This window comes from Oncorhynchus masou, chromosome 25 (assembly GCF_036934945.1).
Source record: "Oncorhynchus masou masou isolate Uvic2021 chromosome 25, UVic_Omas_1.1, whole genome shotgun sequence".
Lineage (NCBI taxonomy): Eukaryota > Metazoa > Chordata > Actinopteri > Salmoniformes > Salmonidae > Oncorhynchus > Oncorhynchus masou.
This window is the reverse complement of record NC_088236.1, coordinates 42,899,236-42,924,279: the sequence shown is the minus strand read 5'-3', so window position 1 is coordinate 42,924,279 and position 25,044 is coordinate 42,899,236. Positions and strand designations below refer to the sequence as shown.

General features: G+C 37.9%; 1 protein-coding gene across 1 annotated transcript; it reads left to right on the top strand.

Moving 5' to 3' along the window:
- Positions 1–1,897: 1,897 nt before the first annotated feature.
- On the top strand, positions 1,898–14,176 carry LOC135513654 (M1-specific T cell receptor beta chain-like). The gene is made up of 6 exons (XM_064936513.1): positions 1,898–1,927; positions 3,963–4,020; positions 4,586–4,891; positions 5,207–5,269; positions 6,115–6,177; positions 13,029–14,176. The coding sequence occupies exons 1-6, from the start codon at positions 1,898–1,900 to the stop codon at positions 13,178–13,180; spliced, it is 672 nt and encodes a 223-aa protein (XP_064792585.1). The 3' UTR covers positions 13,181–14,176.
- The last annotated feature ends 10,868 nt before the right edge of the window (positions 14,177–25,044 follow it).

Sequence of the window (25,044 nt, the reverse complement as noted above, 5' to 3'; positions counted from 1 at the left end):
TGCCTAATACTTGTATGTTTGAGAAATTTGATTTATGAGATTTCTGTTGATTTGTATTTGGTGCCCTGCAAGGGGGGGATGAGATGTGTTGGGTTTGCGCCACAAATAGCGTTTTCCTTGACGGCCAAAAATCTCAATTTTAGTCTCATCTAAACAGAGTACCTTCATCCATATGTTTGGGGAGTCTCCCACATGCCATTTGAACACCAAACATGTTTTCTTATTTCTTTCTTTAAGAAGTGGCTTTTTTTCTGTCCACTCTCCCGTAAAGCCCAACTTTGTGGAGTGTACGGCTTAAAGTGGTCCTATGGACAGATACTCCAATCTCCGCTGTGGAGCTTTGCAGCTCCTTCAGGGTTATCTTTTGTCTCTTTGTTGCCTATCTGATTAATACCCTCCTTGCCTGAAACACAGGGTTCCAGGGGGGGGCAATTTTAGGGCTTAACCATGTTTCATTGAAATGTACAGCTGTGTATCATTTGCATAGCAGTGAAAGTTAACATTATGTTTCCTAATGACATCACCAAGAGGTAAAATATGTAGTGAAAATGTACAGTTGATTTGTCAGAGGACAAACCTTGGAGCACGAGGACAGATGCAGAGCCTTGGTCTGACGACATTAAAAGGTAATTTACCACCTTCACGAGTGCAGTATCAGTGCTATGATGGGCTCTAAAACCAGACTGAAGCATTTCATGTACATTGTAAAGACAACGTTGCTCGTTAATCCTGCACCTTTTCTCTAGAGTGGAAAGTCTTGTGCGCCCCAATTTCATCTGCTCCTCTGAAGGAGAACCAGAGCCGAATTGAGAACTCTGACGGGGTACAGGACAAGCAGATGCAGCATAAGGCAGTGGAACAAACAAAGAATCGACTCCCACAGCGGAACCCAAAACAGTGGAAACAACTCGAAACCCTTCAACCGGATGGCCAGAACGGTAATTTCATCCAGAGTGTCAGGGTTGTCCCGGGAAGCTAGTTTATCCTTGAGAACTTTGCTGAGTCCATTCAGAAAGGCTGAGTGAAGCGCCTCTGTATTCCAACTACTCTTAGCGGCGAGCGTCCGAAAGTCAATGGCGTAATCAGCTATGCTCCGGCTGCCCTGCCGAAGCGCAATGAGTCTTTTAGCAGCGTTCCTGGCACTGAAGGGGTGATCAAAAACCCTCTTCATCTCCTGGGTGAAGCTTTGCCAATTAAGACAAATGTCTGATTGCTGCTCCCATATGGCCGTGGCCCAGGCCAGAGCCCACCCTGAGAGAAGGAGATGACGTATGCCACTCGTGAACGCTCAGTGGGAAACGTTGATGCCTGCAGCTCGAAGGCCAGCAAAAGCATTGGAGCAGGAACCCACGACACTTCCAGGATGCCCCTCATAGTGCTCCGGTGTCGGGAGTTGATGCTCCCGAAGGGAGGAAGACGCTGAGTTGGTAGGGAGTGGAGGATTAGGAACAGCCACAGGTGCAGCTACCGTTGCTTCCACCTGTCCTGTCTGCAGAGTGCACACGAGTTATTAAATCATCCGACAATGTCTGCAGCCGCGCCTCATGGCAACCAATCTCAGTTCCATGGTGGGTGAAAGCCGACCGTAAATGGTGGAGTTTGGAATGTTCCTCGGAAGACTGAGAAATCTCTGCTGGGTCCATCATTGGCTTAGGTCTGCTGTAACAATACTGCTAGTACGAACTCAAACCCAGGCGCAGAGAAACACAGCAAGCAGAGGTAAGGGTAAATCCAGAACATTTACTTAGAGTCACAACAAAAACAAGGCAACCGGACAAGAGCACACAAAAAAACACGAGACCTAAGCAAAGATACAGGCCAAATGAGAAACCTAAATAACAAGGCAACCAGGTGAACAGAGAAGGTAATTAAACCCACGTGAATCCAATAAGTAATAATGAGGGTGACCTGGAAACTAGAAAACAAGGTAAGGGTGCCCTTCAGCGGTAACCTAAGGAAACAACAATCAAATAACACAGAAACTGTGACAGGTAGTGAGTGTTGCAACCGAGGACAGCCAATTTTTACACGCTATGCGCTTCAGCACTCAGCAGTCCCGTTCTGTGAGCTTGTGTGGCCTACCACTTCATGGCTGAGCTGTTGTTGCTCCCAGACGTTTCCGCTTCAGAATAACAGCACTTACAGTTGACTGGGCAGCTCTAGCAGGGCAGAAATTTGATGAACTGACTTTTTGGAAAGGCGGCATCCTCTGAAGGTACCACGTTCCAAGTCAGTGAGCTCTTCAGTATAAGGCCATTCTACTGCCAATGTTTGTCCATGGAGATTGCATGACTGTATGCTTGATTTTATACACCTGCCAGCAACGGGTGTGACTGAAATTGCAGAAACAATTAATTTGAAGGTGTGTCCACATACTTTTGAATATGTAGTGTATTACTGTGTTGCCCAAACCATTCAGACGCTACATGCAGTAGTAGGCAGAAGTCGGCTAAGAGAGGGAATTCAACCCCCTAGAGTCAATGTCCACACCCCCGCGGAATCCAATTAGCATAAAAAAGATCCCTATGAAAATCTGTCAATATAAGCTACAGATTTTTTTGTGTCTCATGTCACATCTTTGGTGGAAGGTGGCAAAGCTACAGCTATATTTGTAAGACCATGAGACATCCATGAAATCGGTCGTTTCATGAAAACATCCATACAGTTTGGGCTAAACACTAATGATCCCTTCGTGGAAAGGTGAAGACATACATGGAACACATACATGTCGTTTGTTTTGCTCTAGGACACCCACAAGACTTGTCTGAAGGTAGCAGTTAAAACAGATTATGGAAGCACTGTATATAAGGAAGTAGTTGAGTGCCATTTTTTTATATGGGCAAACAATTCTATATAAATAATTTCCTGATCTTTCTAATATTTCACAGATATAGGACACACACTTTAAAACAATTATTTTGATAGTTTAAAAAAAATCTGTTATCCATGTATGAATATGTTATTCTTTGCATTTCTCTGGGCTAAAAGCAGTAAGGCCAAATGAAAGATTTCATCAAATGATGTATTTACATATACAGTACCAGTCAAATGTTTGAACACATCTACTCATTCAAGGGGTTTTCTTCATTTTATTATTTTCTACATTGTAGAATAGTAGTGAAGACATCGAAAACTATGAAATAACACATAATCAAATCATGTAGGAACCAAAAGAAGTGTTAAACAAATCCAAATATATTTTAGATTTTTCAAAGTAGCCACCATTTGCCTTGAATACAGCTTTTTCATAGTTTGATGGCTTCACTATTATTCTACAATGTAGAAAGTTGTAAAATTAAAGAAAAACCTTGGAATGAGTAGGTGTGTCCAAACTTTTGACTGGTGCTGTAAATATTTTGGTCCCTAAAGAGGCCACACATACCATCTTACAACAATTCCATATGTTAGCTAAGTTAAACACAAAAGATTAGCCTTTTAAAGCTGCAATATGTAACTTATTGATGACCTGACAAAATTCACGTAGAATTGTGAGTTATAGACCAGTAATTCTGAATGAAAGCAAGTCTAAGTTGGGGTAGAACTGTTCTATGTGCACCTTTTCTTTGCTTCCCATGCTTACGTTTTATTTTTGCTTCTTTTACTTTCGGTTTCGTACACCAGCTTCATACAACTGATACAATATTTTTGGTAATGAAAAATATATTTACAGCGGTTTAGATGGATCAATGATTCTCCACACTCTACTTGCTTTTTTGTCACATAAACTGAAATTAGGCAAATTTTAGTAGCCAGGATATGGCAGAGCAATTTCTGCATAGTGCATCTTTAAGGATTATAAGGGATGATTGTGTTCTGATGATATCCTTGGAAATTATACCTTATTATTATTATACCTTATTATGGGGAAAATGAAATTATCTTAACTGGTCAACCATTGTACAGTTAATTGTCCAGTTAACACAAGCCCTGACAAGACACAATGAGGACTACTTTTTGTCAAGGGAATTTTCACTGTGTATGTACTTTTATTTGGCTCTGGTATAAGACTTCATGTGACAGGTAAGAGATCCATTCCTCTGATTTTTGGCAATAGACATTAATATTGAATAATGAATATGTCTAATCAATTTCCCAAATAATTGAGGTAACATCCTGAAGCAAATATGCACTGTGTGTGATCAACTCACGTTGGAAAATAAATAAATATATTTTCGAGAGTTTGCAATTACTTTCAATAAAGCCATATGCACAATTTGCAGTATATTGCATGCTATAATCTTAGAGATATACACCCTCAGTTAAATGTGTGATATAAATGTAAAGTAATTTTATATGGGGAAAGAATGTTTGACTGTTTACTTAGCTAAGAATCGTATTAATTGAGTGATACTGAAATACAATATTCTAGAAAGGACAGTTGATATGAAAAATAGAATGAGTTGGTACATGTAATTTATTTATGTAATTTATTGTTTAATGGAAATTAGACAGTAAGCTGGATATACAACAAATGGTGTGGTACATCACAATTCATCTTGACAACAGACTACATCTGAAGTATGAAAACTTGTGTGATGTCCATTTCAAGACGACTGTAAATGTTCTTGTGTCTCTTTAAAATCAGACAATAGTGTACAAAAACCAAAAGTGACGGTCTACCAAGTGTCCAAACCTGAGCCGAACAGGAAAACCATCCTGCTATGTCTGGCTAGAGACATGTTTCCAGACTCGGTCAAGATTTCATGGAAGATGGTGGATAAAAACGTCCGAACAGTGGAGGTGCCCAAAGCAGAGATGGAAGAGCTGGAGCAGAGGGAGGAAGGGCGGACGACAAGTATGATCATCATTGATAAAGAGAAGACGTACCAGAACAAATACATCTGTTCTGTGGAGCATAAAGCGGGCCCTCAAGATGTTGACATACCAAAAGGTAAAGCCAGTAATTTAAATAGTTTGACATTAGCATGTGTTATATTTTTTCATACATCATTATTCATGTAATATGTATTAATTGAATATATTTATAAGTAAGCTATCATGTATTCAACCATGTAAAAAATGGCATATTACCTTTTCAAAGTAAAGAAGAAAGTCCATAAAAATTGGTAATTGCATAGTTTCGCAAGTTAATATCTCAAGTTTAAACAAATCACCTTTTTTGAATGACTATTATCTGTGTCATTTAGCCTACATAAATGCTCTGTTAAATATGATTTAATGTGATATTTTTCCATGTCATTCTCAGAGGAACCAACTGAAGCTCCTCCAACCACCATGGCTGCACCAACCACTCTGCATGTTACCTGTGGTAGGATTGATGTGTATTTAATGCAGGGTTGGAGTCAATTCAAACACAAAAATCATGTATCCAAAACATTAAGAACACCTGCTCTTTCCACAACATAGACTGACCAGGCGAATCCTATGATCCCTTATTGATGGCACTTGTTAAATCCACTTCAATCAGTGTAGATCAGGGTGAGGAGACAGGTTATTGAAGGATTTTTAAGCCTTGAGACAATTGAGACATGGATTTTGTGTCTGCCATTCATAGGGTGAATGGGCAAACAAAAGATGTAAGTGCCTTTGAACTTGGTATGGAAGTAGCTGCCAGGCTCAATGGTTTGTGTCAAGAACTGCAACGCTGCAGGGTTTTTCACGCTCCCGTGTGTATCAAGAATGGTCCACCCAAAGGACATCCAGCCAACTTGACAACTGTGGGAAGCATTGGAGTCAACATGGGCTAGCATCCCTGTGGAACACTTTCGACACCTTTTAGAGGGGGGTGTAACTCAATATTATAAAGGTGTTCCTAATGTTTAGTATACTTGTATGTTTATGTGATATATTTACATGAGTATCATGTGTTCAAGCATCTAAAAATGCCATATCACCTTCTCAAAGTATAACAAATAATGTACATAGTAATGTGGACTTACACTTGTTAATTGCATAGGAATGTTGTGTAGTTGGTTTTGTAATCACCTTTTTGTAATCAACTTTTTTTGCGTAACTATTCTCCCCAACATAATCTCCAACAAAAACGCTGGCAATAACTGCAGAAACAGAGATATGTCATGGCTGATATTGTTGTATTAATTATGTCTGACGGTAGATAATTCGCTGATAAATGCTTTTCCATGTCATACTCAGAGGATCCAACTGAAGCTCCGCCATCCACAAAGGCTGCACCAACTGCTCTGCAGGCTACAAACGGTAAAATTTATGTGGATTTCATTCAGAGTTGGGGTATATTCAAAAACAAAAATTGAAAAAGGAAAAAAATATATGCTTGAGTGGCTGGATCAATTAACAGATTCACAGTGCATTCAGAAAGTATTTTCCACATTATGTTGGGTTATAAAGTGGGATTAAAATGGATTTATGTCAAATTATCTACACCAAATAATCTGTAATGTCAAAGTGGAAGAAAATGTTCAACATTGGTCCCAAAACAATAATGGAACATATGGCACTAATATACCTTGATTAGCATTCAAACCCCTGAGTCAATACATCACCTTTTTTTCTGGGTACGTTTCTAAGAGCTTCCCACACTTGGATTGTGCAACATTTACCCATTATTCTTTTCAAAATTCTTCAAGCTTTATCAAAATTGGTTGTTGATCATTGCCACACAACTATTTTCAGATATTGCCATAGATTCTTTAAGCAGATTTAATTCAAAACTGTAACTCGGCCACTCAGGAACATTCACTGTCTTCTTGGTAAGCAACTCCAGTGGAGATTTGGAACCATGTTTTAGGTTATTGTCCTGCTGAAAGGCGAATTCATCCAATGTCTGGTCGAAAGCAGACTGAACCAGGTTTTCCTCTAGGATTTTGCCTGTGCATAACTCAACTCCATGTATTTTTTGTTCTGAAAAACTCATCAGTCCTTAGCAATTACAAGCATACTTATAACATGATGCAGCTACCACAATGCTTGAAAATATGGAGTGGTACTCAGTAATGTTTGTATTGGATTTGCCCCAAACATAACACTGTGTATTCGGGATAAAAAGTGAATTGCTTTGCCAATTCTTTTGCAGCTTTACTTTAGCGACTTGTTGCAAAAACGATGCATGTTTTGGAATATTTGAATTCTGTACATACTTCTTTCTTTTTACTCTGACAATTGGGTAAGTATTGTGGAGTAACTACAATGTTGCTGATCCATCCTCAGTTTTCTCTTTAATCCGGAACTGTTTTAAAGTCACCATTGGACTCGTGGTGAAATCCCTGAGCAGTTTTCTTCCTCTCCGGCGACTGAGTTAGGAAGGACATGTATTTTTGTAGTAACTGGGTGAATTTATACACCATCCATAGTGTAATTAATAACTTCACTTTGCTCAAACGGACACTCAATTCTTATTTTTCTTTTACCCATTTACCAATAGGTGCCCTTCTTTGCAAGGTATTGGATAAACTCCCTGGTCTTTGTGGTTGAATCTTTGTTTGAAATTCTTCAGTGATGCAAATTATTACTTATTTAGGCTTTCCACAACAAATGGGTTGAATACATATTGACTCAAGACATTTCACCTTTTCATTTTTAAATAATTTCAAAGAACATCATTCCTCTTCGACATTATGAAGTTTGTAGGCCAGTGGCAAAAAACTCCATTTAATCCATTTTAAATTCATGCTATTACTGCCACAAAGGCAGTCATTTGTCATGACCGCAGTAAAGTTTCACATGACCATTGCGTCACAAAAGATACTCTTATGCACTCTAGATATGCATTGGCAATACCCAACTCGCTAACTACCATCAGGTCACTAATGGCTGGCTCTATTGCCCCTGTAACCACTCGGACATCAATGCAAATGCAAACGGAAATCACATCAAACACAACATCAAAACAGTATTGTGCTTTTAACTTCTTCAATATAGGGGGCGCTCTTTTAATTTTGGGATAAAAAAACGTTCCCGTTTTAAACAAGATATTTTGTCACGAAAAGATGCTCGACTACGCATATACTTGACAGCTTTGGAAAGAAAACACTCTGACGTTTCCAAAACTGCAAAGATATTGTCTGTGAGTGCCACAGAACTAATGCTGCAGGCGAAACCAAGATGAAATTTCATACAGAAAATGCCCCAGATTTTGAATGCGCTGTGTTCCAATGTCTCCTTATATGGCTGTGAATCCGCCAGGAATGAGCCTACACTTTCTGTCGTTTCTCCAAGGTGTCTGCAGTATTGTGACGTATTTGTAGGCATATCATTGGAAGATTGACCATAAGAGACTACATTTACCAGGTGTCCGCTTGGTGTCCTCTGTCGAAATTATTGCGCAATCTCCAGCTGCGTGCACATTTCCATTTGGTTCAGAGAAGAAAGGCAACTGCCACGAATGATTTATCATCGAATAGATATGTGAAAAACACCTTGAGGATTGATTCTAAACAACGTTTGCCATGTTTCTGTCGATATTATGGAGTTAATTTGGAAAAAAGTTTGGCGTTGTAATGACTGAATTTTCTGGGGTTTTTCTTAGCCAAACGTGATGAACAAAACAGAGCTATTTCTCCTACACAAATAATATTTTTGGAAAAACTGAACATTTGCTATCTAAATGAGTCTCCTCATTGAAAACATCCGAAGTGCTTCAAAGGTAAATTATTTTATTTGAATGCTTTTCTTGTTTTTGGGAAAATGTTGCCTGCTTAATGCTATGCTAGCTATCAATACTCTTACACAAATGCTTGTGTAGCTATGGTTGAAAAGCATATTTTGAAAATCTGAGATGACAGTGTTGTTAACAAAAGGCTAAGCTTGTGAGCCAATATATTTATTTCATTTCATTTGCGATTTTCATGAATAGTTAACGTTGCGTTATGCTAATGAGCTTGAGGCTATGATTACGCTCCCGGATACGGGATTGCTCGAAGCTAGAGGTTAAAGCTCACCTCACTGTGATGATCAATTTGAAAAATAGAAGTTCGACAATAGGTTGAAACTGAGTGCAAAACATGGCGATTTTGGATGTTGTTTCAAAGCCTATAACACAACGAAATGGACAGCGTGTTCTAAGCTGATTATTAATTCAAAACATCCATATGCATTGTAGAGCTCATGCATAAGAATATGCCTATATATGAGCATAAGCACCCACAAAAACAACTTAATTGTGTTGTAGTACAATACATATCCTACTGCACATTATGCACAGCAGAAAAATATAAAACTGATTTAAGATGTATTTGGTACATAATTGGTCTAGCTCAGGTATTCCCAAACTGGGGTCCGCGTACTGCAATGCCATCAGGGGTACGCCAAATAAAAATGTGATTCACATTTTTGAACAGTCATTTATATTTTACAACGGGGCTATACATTTGGGTGTTTTTTCTCACCTGAGTATCCTCGTTTCACTGCCAAAAATAAAATGTATCAATCTAGTGTACAGCGAAATAACAACACAATGTCAAAAACATGTAGCCTAGTCAAATAATTAATATCCAATCACATTAACCGTTACTCTCTTGCTAGCATGAACAGCATGACAGCTAGCATGGACACCGAAAGTTGTGAATCTGATGCAGCCGAAGAGCCACTGCCCCCTTACTTGGGAAAGCACAACAGACAGGGACGTTGGACCATCGAAGAGGCGCAAATATGATGAGAACTACATTGATTTGGGGTTCACTTATATTGGGAGTAGTGCCTTTCCTCAGCCACAGTGTGTTATATGCAAAAGTACTATCTCACAACTCGATGTAACTTTCACTGTTGCACAGACATTTAGAAACAAAACATGCCAAAAATAAGCCACAGGAGTTTGATCGAGAATTAAGACGACTTTCGAGTAGTTTGACATGTATAAAAGCAACAGATACCGTTCATAATGGGCTAGAAGCATCTTGTATGGTGAGCTACTGAGTGGCTATGACAGGCAAGTCCCATACTATTGTGGAGGATGACGAGTTTCTCACACGACTGGACTATCTGGGTGATGTTTTTTCTTTCTTGAATGATCTGAATCTAGGATTACAGGGACTCTCCTCTTTTTATTCAATGTTTGGGACAAATTTGAGGCTATGATTAAGAAGTTGTCTGCATTAACAAGGACAACACACAGGTCTTTCCATAATTGTATGATTTTTTGTGTGCAAATGAACTCAAGCTTATGGACAATGACAAATGTGATTTAGCGAAGCACCTCTGTGAGGTGGGTGCTTAATTACGTAGGTACTTTCACAAAACGGATGGAACAAACAACTGGATTTGTTATCCCTTTCATGCACTGCCTCCAGTCCAGTTACCGATATCTGAACAAGAGAGCCTCAGCAAAATTGCAACAAGCGGTTCTGTGAAAATTGAATTTAATCAGAAGCCACTGCCAGATTTCTGGATAGGGCTGCACTCAGAGTATCCTGCCTTGGCAAATCGCACTGTTAAGACACTGATGCCCTTTGCAACCACGTACCTATGTGTGAGTGGATTCTCAGCCATCACTAGCATGAAAACAAAATACAAGCACAGACTTGTGTGTGGAAAATGATTTAAGACTGAGACTCTCTCCAATACAACCCAACATTGCAGAGCAATGTGAATCCTTTCAAGCACACCCTACTGATTAACCTGTAGTGAGTTATTCATAATTTTCCATAAACAAATGTTTTTTTACGTAAGATTGCTAAATAAAGAGCAAGATTATTTATTATTATTATATTATTATTTTTGCCCTGGTCCTAAAAGAGCTCTTTGTCACTTCCCACAAGCCGGGTTGTGACAAAAACTCACACTCATTCTTATGTTTAATAAATGCATCATATGGTGTGTGTGTGGCAGGCTTACAATGATGTCAAAAAACAATAATTGAGAGTGCACTGACCCTGGTGGTAGAGGGGGTACACAGCTGGAGATTGAATGTTTAAAGGGATATGGGACTGTAAAAAGTTTGGTAAACACTGGTCTAGCCTATACTCGAATAATAAACAAATTGTAATTTGTTTGAGTTTGGACTGTATTATTATGTATACTGGATGGACTGATTAACTTAAGCTACGCTCCAAACTTTCTATGCATGAGTCTGGGAGAGAACATATAGGATTTTGCAGGGCAGCTTATAGAGTTAGCCTACAATTATAGTGAATTTGTATTTTATTTTGAATAGCCGTGTAAATTATTTTTTTTAAATGTATTTTCACCATTAATAGGCTGACACATTACCTTTAACTACAGAATATCCCACCACTGAGCTTTTCAATATCCTCCTCTCTGTCCTTCATGCATTTCTCAAGCGCACAGAGAGAGGGGCTGTCAACAGTTTAATGAAAGATGTTCTTTTGTGAAAACATGTTATCATTGATGTTCCAGAACAGATTTCACTTTGGTTCCCAAATTAAGCACTGGTTTACAGCAGGAACAGGGTTTGGGTGGAATATTACCTGTCATTCAGTGAGAGGCTGCATGCTCAAACAGTGGTTGATGCGTGGAGGGAAAATAGTGTTCTTATAAGCCCAGACATTTCTATATGAAATCCCGTGTAAAAGCAGAGATTTGATGGTTGCCACTAAAAAGAAGGAGGATCCCAGCTGCTACTATATTTATTTCTCAGCTGCTCATAATACTCACATGCTCTGCTACAAAACCGGAGTATCCAACCCAGCATGATTGAAAAACAAACCAGTGGAAAGTCATCCTCCACTATTTGAGAAGATGCAGATCACATGTATTTTTCCCCCTGACTCTTTTCCTGACCATTTGATAAAACCATTATAAATCTAAACTAATTGTACATAATAGTAAAGACAAGATTAAATTGAGAATGGTCTGATAGGGTGAAAATATGATCACTTGATTAGAGAACATCATGTGCAACCTGAGGCAAGGAACAGAGCACAAGCTTTTTTTCTACTTTCTCAAATGATCAATAGCCTATAGTTGCATCATGCAGCCCATATTATTTTTTAGCTTTCTAAGGTTAGTATCATTCACAACTAAAGTTGCCAAATTACTCTAAAACAGGACCGGTTTCAAACGATCACTTTTACGCTCAACATAGTCACTTCATATGCACGCTTGCTCTGGAATGCGAAAAATATCCTTTCTATTTTATTGAGATAAATTATATTATATTCTTCTTACCATAAAATCATGTAGCCTAAAACAAATAATGTAACAGGTCTTATTGGCTAAGTGAACAAACCTCCAGCACATGGCATGGCTCAAAGCCAGATAACATACAGTATCCTAGGCCAACTCATATTCTGTTCTTCTGAAATACATTTTCTTCACATCATGTTTCTTTAGGCCTGTCTAAAATAAATAATGGATTTATTGTGATGGTATGTTAAATTAAATTGTTATACTTTTTTAACTGTTGATATTCCAAAGGCCTGCATTAGCGGATTGTATGTGGTTTGTATGCGTGGAAGCCTGGATATCCTTAACATGTTTATGTTAATTACGGTCAATTACCGTGAGACTGGCAGCCATTTGAATGACAATAAACGGCTGAGAAAATGTCATGATCGTCACAGCCCTGTAACATAACAAATTGTGGAAAAATTCATGGGGTGTGAATACTTTCCGAAGGCACTGTGTTTATGGTGAAGTTGCATCATTCAACAGTTGCATTATTTACGGTAAATTTGAGGTGTGTAGCAAGAATGTCACTTTGCCATGCCACATCCAAAGGCAAAGCAAGGAAGTAATATAAAGAGAAAATTTGAAAATCTCTTGACCTACGGAGAGATGGCGCTGGTAACAAGTCGAGTCGATCTAAAAACCCTCAACGTTCCATTTTTTGTGGAGACCGATTCACAGTAAACGCTGCATATGTTGGCTAAATTGTAAATTACATCTTCGTGGCGCATAGTGCAATTGGATCGATTCAAATCGGACCAATATTTTATTGACATTTTCCATTTTCTATACAGAAACAACAGCATACAACACAAACAGAGTAATAGGACTGAGCAAATACCAGCAAACTCATGAATAAAAATAGAAAGAAACAAGATGACAGCAAACAAATACCAAAAGAATACTGGACTATATTAAAATAAAACCTTTGGCTAAAATCCCGGCCTATACTATTTTCTTTTCCCCAGATTCCTTCCAGTCGACATGCAGTCTCAACCTGGCCTCTCTGGTTTACACAGTGATGATCGTGAAGAGCATGGTGTACTGCTGTGCGCTCTCCCTCCTGCTGCACAACAGGAACCTGGGAAGTAGACCCAGCACCAGTAGACCCATTCACTGAAAGGATATGCCCCAGTATGGATAGAGTTGTAGTGGGCTGGGAACAACAAGGATTTTACACCCCATTGTGGTCTCAGATTGAATTTGTGTTCCTTTTATTTTTTTCCTGCTTTATTTTTTAAATGATAAGATATTGTGAGCCATAGATTTACACTTCAATAGCTAATTATGACATTAATTGCAGAACATTTCATTTGTATTTCCAATTACTTCAACTGCCAATTATGACATTAATTGCAGAACATTTAAATTTAGTATATTGTGTTTCCCTCCTTAACATTTAAATTAATATCACATTTTACTTTTGATGATTGTGGGAGCTACACACTGCAGACACTTGAATAAAGATTAAATTAAGGTTTTCAGAAAGTTAAGGATAGGACATATTTAAGGTAAATCCTTATGGTTTATGAATGTTGCCCTGCATTATCTGTCAAAGTGGGAAATTACACAACTGTATTTGATTTACACAAAATATTTAACTAAATATTAAATCTATCAAAATATTTTATTATTAAATATGCATGCCAATGAGTTCTAAATATGTATCATTATCCAAAATAATATTTAGTATTTGGTCATGTGTGTAATGAAGCGTAGTATGTATATTTTTAAGAAATTAGAGTACGTTTTTTAACATAGTATTTTGTATCTTAAATCAATGATTTAATTAAATTACAATAAATAATCAAATCCAGCTTTTATTTTACTTTAAAGAACTATATTCTGACTGCTTATTGAGCAGACAAAATGCTAAATGAGTGAAATCATTAATTTGTGCTTTTTTACATTTATTCAATGTTGTTTTTTTACATTGATAAGGCTTGTTTAAAGAGTGATATTTTCCTTGCGTAAGAGGGCCTATCTAGTGAGCAGTGTTTCTCAAAAGAAGCATATCCTTTCAGATAGGGATGGGTTTAAGAATCGCTGCCTTCGTGGTTCAACTGTACTGTTTTGTATGAGGAAACTGTCACCATAATAGAAAATAAAAGTTACTTAAAAACCCCAAAACATTGTATTTCTTTACTATTAGATCATCTATTATTTTTGGTGAAAATGTATTTTATTTAATCATTTAAGAAGCGGAACATTAAGGTCATAAGATCTCTTATTCTCTGTTTTCAACCTAAAACCCCAAAACATTGTATTTCTTTACTATTAGATCATCTATTATTTTTGGTGAAAATGTATTTTATTTAATCATTTAAGAAGCGGAACATTAAGGTCATAAGATCTCTTATTCTCTGTTTTCAACCTGTTTGCTTGTATCTGCATGTTCCGACGCAGGTGTTGAGCCAAGACTCAATGGTAGTGGGAAAATGTGGTTAATGTTTCTTTGGTTTTCTAATGAAAGGTGAAATGGTAGTTACTGGAAACAAGATATAGATGCATAACCACAGCTCGATTGTGTGATGAGATATTTCTACATATTTCATTTTTGTTCCATTTTTACACTTAAGTAATTTAGCTGAGGCTCTTATCCATAGCGACTTACAGGAGCATTTAGAGTTAAGTGCCTTGCTCAATGGCACATCAACCAATTTTTCAACTAATCAGCTCGGGTATGCGAACCAGAAACCTTTCAGTTACTTGCCCCAACGCTCTTAATGTAGGCTACCTGTTGCCCCTCGGGTCCTGTATTATTATTTTTTTTAAACTTTTTTTTACGCTTTATATACATATATACGGCTTGTACGAAGAGTGACATTTTCCTTGTTTAAGACAGCCTATCGAGTGAGCAAAGTTGCTCAAAATAAACGTATTGTTTCGGATGAGGGTGGGTTTAATGATCGCTGCCTTCTTGAAAGAAAAGTTAGTCCAATAACATTTTGTAAAATAAGAAGAGCATATCTTGAAGGTAGATCCTTTTGATAAAAATGTTGACTCTTTTATGAAATTTGCCCTGTAATATCTGTGCTAGTGGTAAATTATTTTCATAAAATCTATATTTGATTTATACAACAATATTTACCTAATTATTATATCTACCTAAATATTTTATTATTAAATATGTAGGCCCATGAGTTCTAAATATAAAAAATATTCTCAAATTCGAGAATATGAATGTGATGGGCAGACAAGACAATACCATAACGGTAGCTTATTGTTCTTGCATTTGTAGAATAGTAGGCCAACGGCAAAACATATTCTTCAAACTTCTGTTTATCTGAACTTCTTCTTTGAGACAATCAAATGACACATAAATAAAATGAAGTCAGGGTTGGAGTGTTTCATTTATTTGCAGCATATCTTTACCAGGAAATGAATATGGTTATCAAGAAAAGTAGTAAATACAGTAGAGGTAACATACATTTCCAAGTTATTATAATGTCATCACCCATTTACTCTGTGCTGTGCCTTGAAGTGCTGAAATGTCTAATTATTTGAATGTTTTTCCCTACACTTCCAAAAGAAGACCCTTTAACAATATGTGCAACTTTAATTTTTATTTAATTCTAATTAAATACAACATATTACTTATATAATACTCTAGTTAACAGAAATTAATCGTAACTGTTTCACTTTCATCCAAAAAACAAATAGTAAGATGAGTTCAACCAATAACAAACTCATAATAATCTAGATAAACAGTATTGCTTCACTGAATTAAGAAGCACTGTAATTTTTTTTTTTAAATGTGGTAAATAAATGTAAGTTCCTAAATGCACACAGTCTTGCCACTGTACACATTGTACTTGGTGCCTTGAATGGTGGACATTATTAATTTACTGTATTGAATAAGATGAAAGAATGCTCTCTTCAGTGGGTATTCTATATAAAACAATGAGGCCAGGATTCAATCTGATTGTGCTTTATTGGCTACAAGAATGACAGTTTGTTAGCTACAGGATGTTTTTGTCACACATCAACACTTGCTAATGGTGAGGATGGTTGTGGCATTTCTGTGGTTTGATCAGTGACAGATACAAGTTTCCAGTAAAGTAAGGGACGTAATCATCTCCAACATGACTGTCTTGGTACATTTGTCATACGGTGCATCTTTGAATTGTTGATTGCTGTGTAAACATGCTCTGACAATATCCAATTCAACCTCTAGTTCATGAAGCACAGTAGTGTGTTACTATATTAGTCTTGTTCAGGGGTGGCAGGTAGCCTAGTCGTTAGAGCATTGAGCCAGTAACCGAAAGGTTGAATCCCCAAGCTGACAAGGTAAAAATCTTTTGTTCTGCCCCTGAACAAGGCAGTTAACCAACTGTTCCCCTGTAGGCCATCATTGTAAATAAGAATGTGTTCTTAACTGACTTGCCTAGTTAAATAAAGGTTAAATAAAATAGGACAAGGATGGATATTTGGCATGGTCATAGGTTTGTTGCTCTTTGCCCAGATCTCCACATCAGAACATTGGTGAACTATAAATCTTGAATTGCATATGAAAATGCTGTAAATGAGTTATAACAGAACATCAGTGATAGCAAATAATCTAACCAAAATCAACTGTTCCATTCGTAAGATTGAACAGATATAGCCATTGGTCAATTGTGAACCATTTCTCTATTCAACTTGACTTCTAAAAAATGTTTTAAAGGCTTACGTTTTAGCACCATCTTGTGGAGAAAGAGACAGGGGAGCAATGTCAGAATTAAAGGAGCAATCTGGGATTGGTACATAGAGGTGTACATCAACAGTCTCACATTTAGTAAGGAGGACCTCAAACAAGGATTCAGCTGGATTTAATCACTTAGCTGAGTAGTATTGATAATTCAATTTGGTACAGGCTTAACAACAGAAGCAGAATACCATATGGAATTTGATAGAATAGTTTGGGGTAGGCCTTGTCGCAGAGGAATGCTCCCCAGAGCCAGATGCTGATGACAGGTTGCAACAAAATCCCACCAACTGGGAGAACAAGGATCTGATGAATGGCATTTAGGTTATATGCTGATGATGGTGGAAGGTAGTTGGAAGTCTGTTGCTGCAAAACATCAAGTGAGAGACTTGGTCGACAGAAATGGAAGTGATTATTGCACAAGTGAGCCCATATCTTAATCAGCAAGCATGGTGGAAATGCCTTATGAAGTTAACCTTTTGCATGTAGGGGGCAGTATTTTCATTTTTGGCACAAAATAATACCCATCAGATTAGGATAGAAAACACTCTAAAGTTTCCAAAACTGTCCAAATATTTTCTATGAGTATAACCGAACTGATATTGCAGGCGAAAACCAGAGGAAAATCCAATCAGGAAGTGCCTCTTATTTTGAGACCTCTCCATTCCTATGCATACCTATCCTCCATTTAAAGGGATATCACCCCGATTCCTTTTTCTATGGCTTCCCAAAAGTGTCAACAGTCTTCAGACATAGTTTCAGGCTTTTATTTTGAAGAAATGAGATAGAAAGATCACATTGCGTAAGTGGATAGGTTGGGGCTCCCAGAGTGAGTTTTGCGCAACAGAGTAAAGCGGCCATTATTTCTCCCTGTCCTATTGAAAAACCTACACTCCCGGTTTATATACTTTATTATCGAATATATATTTTAAAAACAACCTGAGGATTGATTATAAAAAAGAGATGTTTCTGTGGACAATATGGATATTATTTGGAATTTTCGTCTGCGTTGTTGTGACCACTCTTTCCTGTGGATTTCTGAACATAACGTGACAAACAAACGGAGGTATTTTGGATATAAAAATAATCTTTATGGGACAAAAGGAACATTTGTTGTGTAACTGGGAGTGTCGTGAGTGAAAACATCTGAAGATCATCAAAGGTAAATTATTAATTTGATTGCTTTTCTGATTTTCGTGACCAAGCTACCTGATGCTAAGTGTACTTAATGTTTTGTCATGCGATCGATAAACTTACACAAACGCTTTCGATTGCTTTCGCTGTAAAGCATCAATGCAAAATCTGAGACAACAGGTCTATTAACAAAAGACTGAGCTGTGTTTTGCAATATTGCACTTGTGATTTCATGAATATGAATATTTATAGTAATATTATTTGACTGGGGCGCTATGCTATTCAGCGGTTGCTGATGACAATTATCCCGCTTAAGGGATGGGTAGCGTCAAGAAATTAATATGTGAATGACATAGAGCCCCACAGAGGAGGTGTCATAATACCCATAAAACCTAGCGGTCAAACAGGGAAATGGTTCCAATCGTTTTTTCACCATACATTTTTCCAATAGGAAATTGTAGAGTTTGGGAAACCCTGGTCCCTCTAATCACCCTTTTTTTTACCCTATCACTGTTTCTCCCCTGCAGGAGGGCCTGAGGCCCTAGGACCACAGTTGAGGACATCCTGGTCTGATGACTCCTGGACTTGCCAAGACTGAGCCTACTGGTTGTGCTGTTGATCTTGGTCCTCTGAGTCCATTATTCAAATGCACTTCATTGGTAATGAGAGATCTGTCACAATACACTTGTTGCAAATCACCATGTGAAAAGATAGAAAATACTCAATAAAGCAATTTATTAATTTATGAAATGTACAGTACTAATAAATACATGTTAATAATTGAACATACAAATAATAATAATTAAACATACTGTGTATTGGGCTCTACCTGAACTGGAAGATTCATATTATATTATTTGTCATAACTAGGCCTATTTAAACCTCTAATGACTCCCCATCTCGGATCCGGGAGCGTAATCATGGACTGACACTAATTAGCATAACACAACAGACATAAATATTCCAAGAAAATATTCCTATTCATGAAAATCACAAGTCAAATATATTGGAACACAGCTTAGCCTTTTGTTAATCACCCTGTCATCTCAGATTTTCAAAATATGCTTTACAGACAAAGCCAGACAAGCATTTGTGTAAGTTTATCGATAGCCTAGCATAGCATTATGCCTTGCTAGCAGCAGGCAACCTGGTCACGAAATTCAGAAAAGCAATCAAATTAAATTGTTTACCTTTGATGAACTTTAGATGTTTTCACTCACGAGACTCCCAGGTAGATAGCCAATGTTCATTTTTTCCCAAAATATTATTTTTGTAGGCGAAATTGCTCCGTTTGTTCTTCACGTTTGGCTGTGAAATCGACCAGAAATTGACAACGCCGAAAAATATTCCAAATTAGCTCCATAATATCGACAGAAACATGGCAAACGTTGTTTATAATCAATCCTCAAGGTGTTTTTCAAATATCTATTCGATAATATATCCACCGGGACAATTGGTTTCTCAGTAGGACCGATTGGAATAATGGCTACCTCTGTATTTTACGCAAGAATCCCTCTGAGGGACACCAGGTGACCACTTACACAATGTGGCCGCTTACGCTTATTCTTCAACATAAATGCGTAAAACTACGTCACAATGCTGTAGACACCTTGGGGAATACGTAGAAAAAGGAATCTGGTTGATAGCCCATTCACTGCTCAATAGGGACGCATCGGCACGCAGAGCTTTCAAAAGATGAGTCACTTCCGGATTGGATTTTTCTCAGGCTTTCGCCTGTAACATAGGTTCTGTTATACTCACAGACAATATTTTTACAGTTTTGGAAACTTTAGAGTGTTTTCTATCCTGTCAATTATATGCATATTCTAGCAACTTGTCCTGACAAAATATCCCGTTTAATTTGGGAACGTTATTTTGAAAATACTGCCCCCTAGTCACAACAGGTTAACCTGTTACATCTATGGGGGCGCTATTTCATTTTTGGATAAAAAGACGTGCCCATTTTAAGCGCAATATTTTGTCACAAAAAGATGCTTGACTATGCATATAATTGATAGCTTTGGAAAGGAAACACGCTGACGTTTCCAGAACTGCAAAGATATTGTCTGTGAGTGCCCCAGAACAGATGCTACAGGCAAAACCAAGATGAAACTTCAACCCGGAAATGAGTAGGATTTTTGAGGCTCTGTTTTTCATTGTCTCCTTATAATGCTGTGAATGCGCAAGGAATGAGCCTGCCCGATCTATCGTTTCCCCAAGGTGTCTGCAGCATTGCGACGTATTTGTAGGCATATCATTGGAAGATTGACCATAAGAGACTACATTTGCCAGGTGTCCACCCGGTGTCCTCCGTCGAAATTGGTGAGTCATCTTCAACTGCATGTCTTTTTCCAAGCGATTCACCGGAGAAAGGAGACTACCACGAACATATATCAATGAAGAGATATGGGAAAACACATTGAGGATTGATTCTAAACAGCGTTTGCCTTGTTTCAGTCAATATTATGGAGTTAATTTGGAAAACAGTTCGCCGTTTTGATGACTGAATTTTCGGGGGGGTTTTTGTACCCAAACGTGATGTACAAAACGGAGCGATTTCTCCTACACAAAGAATCTTTCAGGAAAAACTGAACATTTGCTATGTAACTGAGAGTCTCCTCATTGAAAACATCCGAAGTTCTTCAAAGGTAAATGATTTTATTTGAATCCTTTTCTGGTTTTTGTGCAAATGTTGCCCGCTAAATGCTACACTAAATGCTACGCTAGCTATCAATACTCTTACACAAATGCTTGTTTTGCTATGGTTCAAAAGCATATTTTGAACATCTGAGATGACAGTGTTGTTAAGAAAAGGCTAAGCTTGAGACCTAGCACATTCATTTCATTTCATTTGCGATTTTCATAAATAGTTAACGTTACGTTATGCTAATGAGCTTGAGGCTATAACTGGATACAGGTTTTTTCATAGCCAAACGTGAACAAAACGGAGCGATTTGTCCTACACAAATAATATTTTTTTGAAAAACTGAACATTTGCTATCTAACTGAGAGTCTCATTGAAAACATCTGAAGTTCTTCAAAGGTAAATTATTTTATTTGAATGATTTTCTTGTTTTTGTGAAAATGTTGCTGGCTGAATTCTAGGCTTATAGCTATGCTAGCTATCAACACTCTTACACAAATGCTTGTTTAGCTATGATTGAAAAGCATATTTTGAAAATCTGAGATGACAGTGTTGTTAACAAAAATCTAAGCTTGAGAGCAAATATATTTATTTCATTTCATTTGCAATTTTCATGATTAGTTAACGTTGCGTTATGCTAATGAGCTTGAGGCTATAACTAGAATCCCGGATCCGGGATTGCTCGACGCAAGAAGTTAATGGGTTACTGCTAGTGCTACATGGCTTGCCATCATGTATACAGTTAATATCAGTAAGTACAGTTATTTTAAAGTAGAATTCCGTCTTAGGGCATATCATTGAAGAGGGGTGCAATATATTCGTATACCTTCTGAGCTAACATATGGATTGTTTTAAGATGGTCAAACCATGGTCAAACCATGGATCATACTTGATTTTGAATTTTACGATCCCTTTAGTAATCAAAATAAAAATGAAATAATTATTAGATAAAATATTGAATTTGACCTTTAATGAATTATCTGAAAATAATTTGAATAGATACCCCCAAAACTGACTTAACTAGTACTTTAAAGTGTTTTTACTTAGGTACTTTACACCACAGCCTATGTAGTAGCACATTTCTACAAATAACCATATCTTTTCAAATTGGGATGGGTTTAATAATCGCTGCCCTTGTGAAAGAAAAGTTACAACCGTGCTGTTTTATATGAGCAAACTGTCACCATAATTAATAATACATTATACTTAAAATTGTATTTTATTGAATCACTTCAGAAGCGGAACTTAAACTTATAACATCCCCTATTGTCTGTTTTCAATCTGTTAGTTCTAATCTGCAAGTTCCGACGCAGGTGTTGAGCTTAGACTCAATAGTGGTGGGAAAATGTGGTTACCATCTTTCTTTGTTGTTTTTTCCAATGAAAGGTGAAACGGTAGTTACTGGAAACATGCACAGCTCGATAGTGTGATGAGTTTTTGGTTATTCAAAGCTGTTGGATGTTTATTTTTATCTGGGTCAATTTCTACATTTTAGTCATTAAACCGACTCTTATCTAGTGCTCAAGTGCACATACCACATACAATTATACTAGTCGGCTGAGGGATTCGAATCAGTGACATTTCTGTTACCGGCCCATAACTGCTAGGCTATGTGCCACTCCTTGCCATCAAATTTGAGAATATGAGAGTGATCAGAGATCCTCAGACAAGAGGATTCCATAGTAGTAGCTTATTGTTCTTGAATTTGTAGAATTGTAGGTCTGTGGGAATACAACTTCTTCATACTTCTGTTTATGTGTACTTTTACCATGAAACAATCAAAATAAATTAAATCAGGGTTGGAGTGTTGAATTTATTTTACCAGGAAAGTAATAGGGTTATCAAGAGAAGTAGCAAACACACTAGAATGGGTTTAATTTTCCACGTTATTATTTTAGTACCCATTCTGTGATATAAAGTGTTACCGAAATGTCTTAAGATACTTTTTTTCTCTACACTTACCATAGAAGGCCCTTTAACAAAATGTGCAAATGTTAGGCTACATTTTATTTAAATCTAATGTAATGTTAGTAATGTTAGGTTTGGTTTTCCATTAGATTTAAATCAAATGTAGCCTAACATTTGCACATACATATACATATATATACATATATATACATACATATATATACATATATATACATATATATACATATACACATATACACATATACACATATACACATACATATACACATATATACACATATATACATATATATAATACTATAATTAAGAGAAATTAATCATATAATTTTCACTTTCATCCAAACCACTTTGAAAATTAACTTGGTGCCTTGAATGGTGAATCTTATTAATTTACTCTATTGAAAAAATAAGGGAATGCTCTCTTTATTGGGTATTCAATATAAAATAATAAGGCTGTGATTCAAACTGATTAACTAACTGGATCTTCAGATCAGATCTGTTATTTCTCAGGGATGAGAAATCATCTTTTTGAGGATGGTTGTAGCTTGCATCAACAGCGCAGTTACTCTTTGCGATGTTGAGAATCAAGGTAAAGGGTTCTCTGTCTTTCTTCTGGTACCAGAAGACATACGATCCACACTGATCATTGTATTCGCAGCTGAAGGACACAGCCTCTCCCTTTTTCTTAGTCCATGAAATCTCCTGGTCCAATATCTGCCACTGACACTGCAAAGACAAAATCACAACATCAACACACTGAGACAAAAATACATTACCAGAACTTAAAAGATGCAGGAGGCGCCGACAGAGATGGCCGCCTCGCTTCGCGTTCCTAGGAAACAATGCAGTTTTTTGTTTTTTTTACGTGTTATTTCTTACATTAGTACCCCAGGTCATCTTAGGTTTCATTACATACAGTCGAGAAGAACTACTGAATATAAGATCAGCGTCAACTCACCATCAGTACGACCAAGAATATGACTTTCACGAAGCGGATCCTGTGTTCTGCCTTTCAACCAGGACAACGGAATGGATCACAGCCGGCGACCCAAAAAAAAGACTTCGTAAAAGAGGGAAACGAGGCGGTCTTCTGGTCAGACTACGTAGACGGGCACATCGTGCCCCACTTCCTAGCATTCTTCTCGCCAATGTCCAGTCTCTTGACAACAAGGTTGATGAAATCCGAGCAAGGGTAGCATTCCAGAGGGACATCAGAGACTGTAACGTTCTTTGCTTCACGGAAACATGGCTCACTGGAGAGATACTTTCGGTGGCGGCGCAGCCAGCGGGTTTCTCCACTCATCGCGCCGACGGAAACAAACACCTTTCTGGTAAGAAGAGTGGTGGGGGCGTATGCCTTATGGCTAACGAGACGTGGTGTGATCACAGAAACATACAGGAACTCAAATCCTTCTGTTCACCTGATTTAGAATTCCTCACAATCAAATGTCGACCGCATTATCTACCAAGAGAATTATCTTCAATTATAATCACAGCCGTATATATTCCCCCCCAAGCAGACACATCGATGGCTCTGAATGAACTTTATTTGACTCTTTGCAAACTGGAATCCATACATCCTGAGGCTGCATTCATTGTAGCTGGGGATTTTAACAAGGCTAATCTGAAAACAAGACTCCATAAAATGTATCAGCATATCGATTGCGCCACCAGGGCTGGCAAAACCTTGGATCACTGTTATTCTAACTTCCGCGACGCATATAAGGCCCTGCCCCGCCCCCCTTTCGGGAAAGCTGACCACGACTCCATTTTGCTGATCCCTGCCTACAGGCAGAAACTGAAACAAGAAGCCCCAATGCTCAGGTCTGTCCAACGCTGGTCCGACCAAGCTGATTCCACACTCCAAGACTGCTTCCATCACGTGGACTGGGACATGTTTCGTATTGCGTCAGGCAACAACATTGGCGAATACGCTGATTCGGTGTGCGAGTTCATTAGAACGTGCGTTGAATATGTCGTTCCCATAGCAACGATTAAAACATTCCCTAACCAGAAACCGTGGATTGATGGCAGCATTCGCGTGAAACTGAAAGCGCGAACCACTGCTTTTAATCAGGGCAAGGTGACTGGTAATATGACCGATTACAAACAGTGCAGCTATTCCCTCCGTAAGGCTATCAAATAAGCTAAGCGTCAGTATAGAGACAAAGTAGAATCTCAATTCAACGGCTCAGACACAAGAGGTATGTGGCAGGGTCTACAGTCAATCAAGGACTATAAGACGAAATCCAGCACAGTCACGGACCAGGATGTCTTGCTCCCAGGCAGACTAAATAACTTTTTTGCCCGCTTTGAGGACAATACAGTGCCACTGACACGGCCTACAACGGAAACATGCGGTCTCTCCTTCACTGCAGCTGAGGTGAGTAAACGTGTTAACCCTCGCAAGGCTGCAGGCCCAGACGGCATCCCCAGCCGCGCCCTCAGAGCATGCGCAGACCAGCTGGCTGGTGTGTTTACGGACATATTCAATCAATCCCTATACCAGTCTGCTGTTCCCACATGCTTCAAGAGGGCCACCATTGTTCCTGTTCCCAAGAAAGCTAAGGTAACTGAGCTAAACGACTAC

Coding starts and splice junctions, on each gene's coding strand:
- LOC135513654 (XM_064936513.1), top strand. CDS start 1,898: ATGAGGGTGACCTGGAAACTAGAAAACAAG. Junction 1,928..3,962: donor CCTGGAAACTAGAAAACAAG/GTAAGGGTGCCC, acceptor CTTTTTGTCAAG/GGAATTTTCACTGTGTATGT. Junction 5,270..6,114: donor CACTCTGCATGTTACCTGTG/GTAGGATTGATG, acceptor TGTCATACTCAG/AGGATCCAACTGAAGCTCCG.